Raw genomic sequence first — 7,178 nt, 5'->3', positions numbered from 1 at the left:
TGTAATTAATTTATTTAAATAATTTCATTTTAATTGACACAGTAAAATCATTTTTCTTTATCCAAGAATATAATAAAGAAACAGTACAAAAACAAACTGGTAGGTCAGAGCATTTTAGGACTTGAACTTACCCTGGATAAGCCAGACTGAGTAGTTGTAGGTTTAGCTCTAATCACAGTATCAGGTGAATAAGACTACAAATATCAGTTCTATGGGAGAAAATTGCAGAGAGTGCATATGGGTCTGTATTTCACGGGTCTGTAGTTAAAGCTCTGATATAAATTCTATTGACTGACTTACTGTGAGATTCTGGCTATCCTACATTCTCATTTTTTAAATGATCTCAAGTTGAAAGAGATTTATTTAGATCCTGACTTTGAATTTTTAAAGACACATTATGATAATACTGTTTAAAACATGGTGTTAGGACAAAAGCCCACCATTCTCTAAATGTGAATTACCTATTCCAGTATTGCAAATGTCACACTCAAGAGATATGGGTCATCATAAACATATTCTTTTATGAAGTGAGTCTAATTCTCCAGTAGTTCCTGAACCAGCAATTTTGTCATTTGCATTTCAAAACAGAATTGTAACAATAGAATTGAAATTTCGCAGGTCTGAATTTGCCACAGAAAATCCTTTGTAGCCTTTGTGATGGTTAGCTTAGCTGTACAAACAAACACGCTCTTGACCCCAGAGACTTTCACTCTCATAAGTGAAATGGTATCCCATAGATACACACCATTTTGATGAAAATCAATCCCCTGTCATCTCACAATTTAGCAGTCTTGGGAGTCTTTTTACAGCCCAAAGATTTAAGAGCAAGCTGTTGAGAAAATGTACTCTACCTTCACATTGTCTGTTTTTTATGTTTGTCTGAAATCCAGGCTTACAGCGACAGAAAACAGATGTTTTTATTTGATTACAATATGCATCATCTCCACATGGATTCACATTATCTTCACAGGTATATGCAGTGGAAGCTAGGATTTAAAAATATAATCAAAACTAATATAATTCTAATTCCTGAAGTGGGAGTTTACTTTTTTAAAAAAATTGAAATGATATTTCTTATTCCATAGATAATTCTTTTATATGGTCTTCTCTTCATGTAAGCCCTCATTTCTTATAAAAGTATAGAAATAGACAAAAACTCAACTTATTTACATTAAATATCGTTTAGACCAACCTGCCAACAGCTGATATTTGCAGCTGTTGTCAAGCTACACTACTTTAGAAAAGGAAGTAAGAATCAGTGATTCTAATGCCAGGGTATCTTTACAATGATACCATATACGAGTGCTATATCTTTCTCTAAGAACCAAAGCATTTTCTATTAGCTACCTGGAGACTTGGGCATTTATTGATCCCTTAAACTTAACATTCATGAACTCAATCAAGGGCATTACTTTACTCAAGTGGGTAGGCTGAATCAACAGTTTTAATTTTTTTTTAGTCTGGACACACATATGAGAGAAACATTTGAATGTGCAAGGTGCTCCAATGGTTGGTCATGGGTGGCAACACTATTAGGACAAAGAGTTACTTGTCATTTCCAGCATAATCTTTGCAATTTCATTGCTTTACTTCTCATTCAAGAAAACATTTTAGAATCATATAAATGAGGGGGACATTATTGTAGGGATAACATTGTATTATCTCTAAGTTACTTAAGCAAATCATATTTTCAAGAAACGTGAGACTTTTATCATCAGAATTGTAACCATTATTAATCCCCACTGACTCAAATATTTTACAATTAGTTAAAATACATCAGTGGAATGATATCATGGTTTAGATGTATGTGATCATATCCTGGTACAGTTTGCTTCCTCACTCAATGAGGAACAACTTAGATGCATAAATGAGAAAAAATAAAAGATCCCAAAATAGGAAGTATTTTATGAGTTTTATAAGAAATCTGAAAATAGGATCATAAATTTACTTTTCTTTACTATGGAAAATCAAACATCAAGAATTAAAGATGAAATTATAAGCAAACAGGATCTAATAACTCGAGTATCACAGCACTTTGAATAAAATCTTAATGTCTTCTATAAGAATAACTCAGTAATAGACAAATTAAAAATTTTTAAATAGTGAATACATTATTAAGACTTGTACCATCACCCAAATATTATCGTTTATAAAATTCAAAAATACTAAATTAGTATTTGCTGACATTAAAGTCTGTGTTTAAATATTGAATTCTCAGATTCAGCTCTAATAAGGATACTCATTACAAAATCAACCTTATCTGCCTCACATTTTCTGAAATAAACTTAAATAATGTTCTAAGGTTGCTTTGGCAAAGGCTTAGAAAAGAAGGCATTGCTTAATCACATTTCGAAGAGCAATCTTACCAACCAGTAGTAAAGAAAGTTTCAGTCATGTTTAAGCAGAAATTGGACTTGTGCGTCACTGTGCTTTGTTTAACGGAAAACAGACTCACGTATTCTGCAGCCTTGTTCATCTGAACCATCTCCACAGTCATCGAGTCGATCACACTGGAGGTCCATGGGAATGCATTTTCTGTTACTACAAGCAAACTCATCCTTTTTACAAGGCCTTGCTTTGTAAGTCAGCTTACCTATGGAGTCATTTAAAAATGATTAGTGCTTCACAGAATCAAAACAAATTTATTGAGCACATAATATCTTTAAGATTTTACTGAGTACTGTGAAAAACATGGGTCCACAACCCTTATTTGAAGTTGTTGAGGCCAGATGAAAAAAATTTAGAAATTTTTGGATTTTAGAAAAGTGACGTTGTATTTACCCTACAGAGAATAACACCTTATTTCTGTAGGAAAATGTCTGAATAGTCACCCTAAGTGGGATATTTGAGATTTTTTTTTTTTAAGTGATATAAATGTCTCAAATGAGGTTAGGTCAAGTTTTGTCTTTGAATAATTTTGTTGCATATTTAAGTAAAACTACTCATGTTAAAATTTCAGAATGGTGAAAAAGGGATTGTGTACACATAAAAACAATCTATGTAAGCCCCCTCCCCTCAAGGAACTATTTTAACTAGGAGCATTTTTAAACCACTATGTTGTTTCTCTCATGTGATTAGAATTTTCTGGAATAAAGTTCCTAGTCAGGACTCTGGATAAAGCCACATAACTCTACTATGCAAATGAAATGTTAATAGATTATTTTTATACCCTGTCAGAAGAGCAAGTGCCTAAAAATAATACCTTCAGATATCCATGCAAAAAAATACATATTTTTTGAATTTTTGAGCACAAATTATTACAGTATCTTATATCAGTTGCTGAGTTATTTATTAAACAAATTTACCACTACAGTGATCTTCATCTGAGTTGTCTCCGCAGTCATCAATACCATTGCACATTTGCTCAGACTGCAGGCAAATTCTGTCATTTCTGCATCTGTGAGGTCTTGTGGGTGGGCAAAGAAATTTGACTGAAATAAAAAAAAGAAAATGAAAAGCAGCTCCTGTGGGTACACTGACTTATGAATAACATACTTCCTTTGTGTTTCTTTTTTTTGTTCTTTTAGAATCCATTATCTACCTTTTCTAAATATATTTTGTTGTGAAAATTGCCTACCTGCAGACACTAGAAAACTGTGTGATCATGGAAGCTTATGATCCCAGTTATTTGTATTAACTACATAAAAGAGTGCACAACTGAGGATCTTAAATGAAGTAAGAAAGAGCCAGACTTCACGGTTTCATTTCCAGATGGCTTATCCTAGCCGACTTCACTTGGTGTACCAAATTAATTTATACCTACAATTTATACAACATGGCAGGACACTTAGCTATCTCAAAGGACAATTTCACACAGCACAGAGCTTGAGCAAGCATATGTTACAGGCCCCAAATTGAAAGTAGGTCATTCAGTGGGAAAAAAAAAAATGTCCCAACAATATTATAGCTGGGTGTCTTATTTTCTGTAAACAGAAGTTGAGATATGTATTTGAGTGATTTTGATTATTCATTTTTAATGTGTGTCTGTGTGTCCATGAGACTTAAAGAGACAGCAATGAAAGCCAGAAAATTTTATGTTTGACCTTTCTATCTACCACTATCTTACCTGAAGACTTCCACCTCTAAAACAGGAAACATCTGTAATTAGTCTTCATCCTTACATGTGGAATTCTCCAGAGTTCTGCCCTTGGTCCTCTGATGTTCTCACTCTTGAATTCTTTGCTTAGATATTCTCATTCATGCTCATTGATTAACTTGCCACTACACCCTGAAGACTGAATTCTCTATCTAGTGTAAGCATCTCACAATTGATTATAGGAGATCCCCTCAGGAACTGCAAATTTAACAAGTTTATTGCTCAATTCTTTGTCACTTTCCCCAACCCTCTTCTCCAAATTATTAGCTTTGTCTTATTTCCACAGTTCAGTTAGTGGCACATCATAGCCAGAAATCTAGGTTTATTTTCAATGCATTCCTCTCATTGACCATCAACTCTGAGTAGTCACCAAGTACTGTTGATATTTTCCCCAAACTTGCCCACTTCCGTCCAACCTTACCAGTGACAATCGCAATAGCTCAGCTCTTCATTATCTCTTACAGAGAGATATCCTAAATGTTGCTCCTTTTACTCCCTATCTTCAGATCCTCAAAATCCATGAGAAAAATCAAACACATTAATCTGATCATATCTTCATATTATCCATTGCCTTGAGAATACAATTTAAGATACTATGCCTAATAGACTTGTCATCATCTTGTCCACACCACTCCTACAGACTAATCCCTTGACCCTCTAAATATTCTAGCAATGCTACTTTATTACCATTCCTTAAATATGCTACACTCTATGCCTGACCTCCTTGCATTAGTTGAAATCTGGTTCTTTTCCCAAATATAATTCCCTCCTCTTTAGGGTTTTTAGAAATGTCTTTTAATTTGCTTAAGCCTCGTATTATCTCATGCTTGAAAACATCCTACTTTTCTATCGCAGCTTCCAGAACTTTATTACCATATCTTCACATTCTATTTTTTAAATAAAATCAAACACTGTTATTTTGAGGGCTAAGCACTTGATTATATTGCTATCTCATTGTTATTTTGTTATCAACCTCATAAACATCACCTCCTCCCAAAGTCACTGAAGATTGTAGCACCTTCAGTCACTTTGTTTTTTCTCCATTCAGATTCATTCCACCATCTTAGATGAGTTCAACATTCACATGAGCAAACCAACCAATAACTGGACTTCTGAGCTTTTTGAGTTTCTTATACCTACAGTGTTCTTTTACTATAATCCACCTAGGCCATCATCATTCTCCTCAACATGAAATAGATGTTGGTGGATTTCAATAAATTTCTCTTTTTGATTCAGTCAGTGACAGTCTCTGTTACTGGCAAATATGAACACTAACTGATGAATATGGTTGCAGCGTGGATTTGTTGTTTCTTACAATTACTTTATTTGTAAAACCACTAATTTAAGTGTGCCAAATTTTGACCACAATCTCCTATCTTTTAAGATTTTTAATTCAATCAGTATTATTATCACCCTTCTTCAGCTTTAGCTGAAACTCTAGCCATTGATACATCTACCATTTCCTTATTCACCAATGATTTTTTTGTCTCTACTTCCCTTCCTACTGATATTTATTGGTAACCTATAACATGTTGGACACTGTTATAAATACTAAGTGAGTTTAGAAACTCACTTTCTTTCCAATAACTTGGATTCTCTGGCCCTTTTCTCTTTTTCATCTGAGTTATCTTACAAAACTCTAAACTTAGATGAACAAAACCATCTGTTCTCCCAATATCTGCATCTGGGAAGCCAGAAATGTTGCAGATGAGTATACTACAAAGCCAACTGATACCATCAGGTATGAATATTTTCAACGGTACTTGGAAAACATATATATATATATATATATATATATATATATCCATATTGCTTTCCTACCTTTTGCAATAATGATTCAAATCTGCATTCCTTCCAAATCTCCCTACACCAAACTTCTACCTTCTATATATGAACATGCTTCCTACCACACTAAAAAAAGGTACAGATAAAAATATGGGAAATTCCTTAATATCTTAGTAAACAATTGCAGATCTACCTGTATCTACACAAAATCTATTAACTCTTCAATATTTTTTAATAACAGAGATAGGAAAAAAATTTACTCCTATCTAGTTTAATCCCATTACTCCTATCTAAAAGTAATTTTTCCACTAGCTTGTGAACTTATTTCCCCCTGCCTTTTCAAGAACCATTCCACTTTTCATGAAACACATTATGACATTGTTTTTTTGGTTGCTACACTCTCGTTTTTGCTATACCCTTTGTCATCATTCACCTGAGTCTCTTCTAGAAGTTCATAATTAGTTGGATGTTTGGTGTCACTCAACATTCTTTTGTAATTCCCCTTTCTGTCCTATGCTTTTCTCCCACCTAACATAATCTTAAAAACGTCATTGTATTTATTACTATATTTTATGCTGTTAAATTTATATCTGCAGATGAGCTCTTTTCTTTAAGCTTGAGGACCAAATATCTAACGCCTACTTGAAATCTCTACTTGAATGTCTCCTCAAATGTATCCCAAACCAGTCTTCTAATCTTTACTTGCAAAACTGTTCCTATTTCTGAGTTCCCCTTCTATTCAAATGTGCAAGCAAAAATAACCTATAAATTATACTTCACCGCTTTGTCTCTCACCCCATATCTAATCCATTATTTAATCTAACTTATTTTGCTTTTTACACCACCTTCAAATCTGTCTATATTTTGCCATCATGTGCTATCCTGTCACCATCTCAATCCAAACTACTAGCATAACTTGTCCAAAATACCACAATAGTGTTAATTACTCTTACCCCTTCCATCCAATATTCATAAAATATAAGCATGACCATGTGCCTCTTTGGCTTAAAACTCTAGTATTTCCAATTGCTTTCAGGCTAAACTATAAACCCCTACAAAAGCTCTTCAGTGGCTCATGCCTATAACCCTAGCACTTTGGGAGGCTGAGGCAGGAAGAACGCTTGAGGCCAGGAGTTCGAGACCAGCATGAGCAAGAGCAAGACACCATCTTACAAAAAAATAGAAAATTAGCTGGGCATGGTCATTCACACCTGTAGTCCCAGCTACTGGGGAGGCTGAGATAGGAGGATCGCTTGAGCCCAGGAGTTTGAGGTTGCAGTGACCTATGATAACACTA

The 7,178-nt window shown here is 34.1% G+C and overlaps 1 protein-coding gene across 1 annotated transcript in view; it reads right to left on the bottom strand.

Moving 5' to 3' along the window:
* The window catches only part of LRP1B (low density lipoprotein receptor-related protein 1B), a 542,706-nt gene that overhangs the window by 159,504 nt on the left and 376,024 nt on the right, over positions 1-7,178 (bottom strand). Inside the window, exons 29-31 of the mRNA XM_012650500.1 lie at positions 3,306-3,431; positions 2,456-2,593; positions 852-986 (exon numbers count right to left, since the gene is read on the bottom strand). Coding sequence (XP_012505954.1) covers positions 852-986; positions 2,456-2,593; positions 3,306-3,431 — 399 coding nt within the window. The remainder of the gene's footprint in view (positions 1-851; positions 987-2,455; positions 2,594-3,305; positions 3,432-7,178) is intronic.

The sequence above is a fragment of the Propithecus coquereli genome, unplaced genomic scaffold (assembly GCF_000956105.1).
Source record: "Propithecus coquereli isolate 6110/MARCELLA unplaced genomic scaffold, Pcoq_1.0 Scaffold33, whole genome shotgun sequence".
NCBI classification, from domain to species: domain Eukaryota; kingdom Metazoa; phylum Chordata; class Mammalia; order Primates; family Indriidae; genus Propithecus; species Propithecus coquereli.
This window is presented reverse-complemented; position numbering and strand designations above follow the sequence as displayed.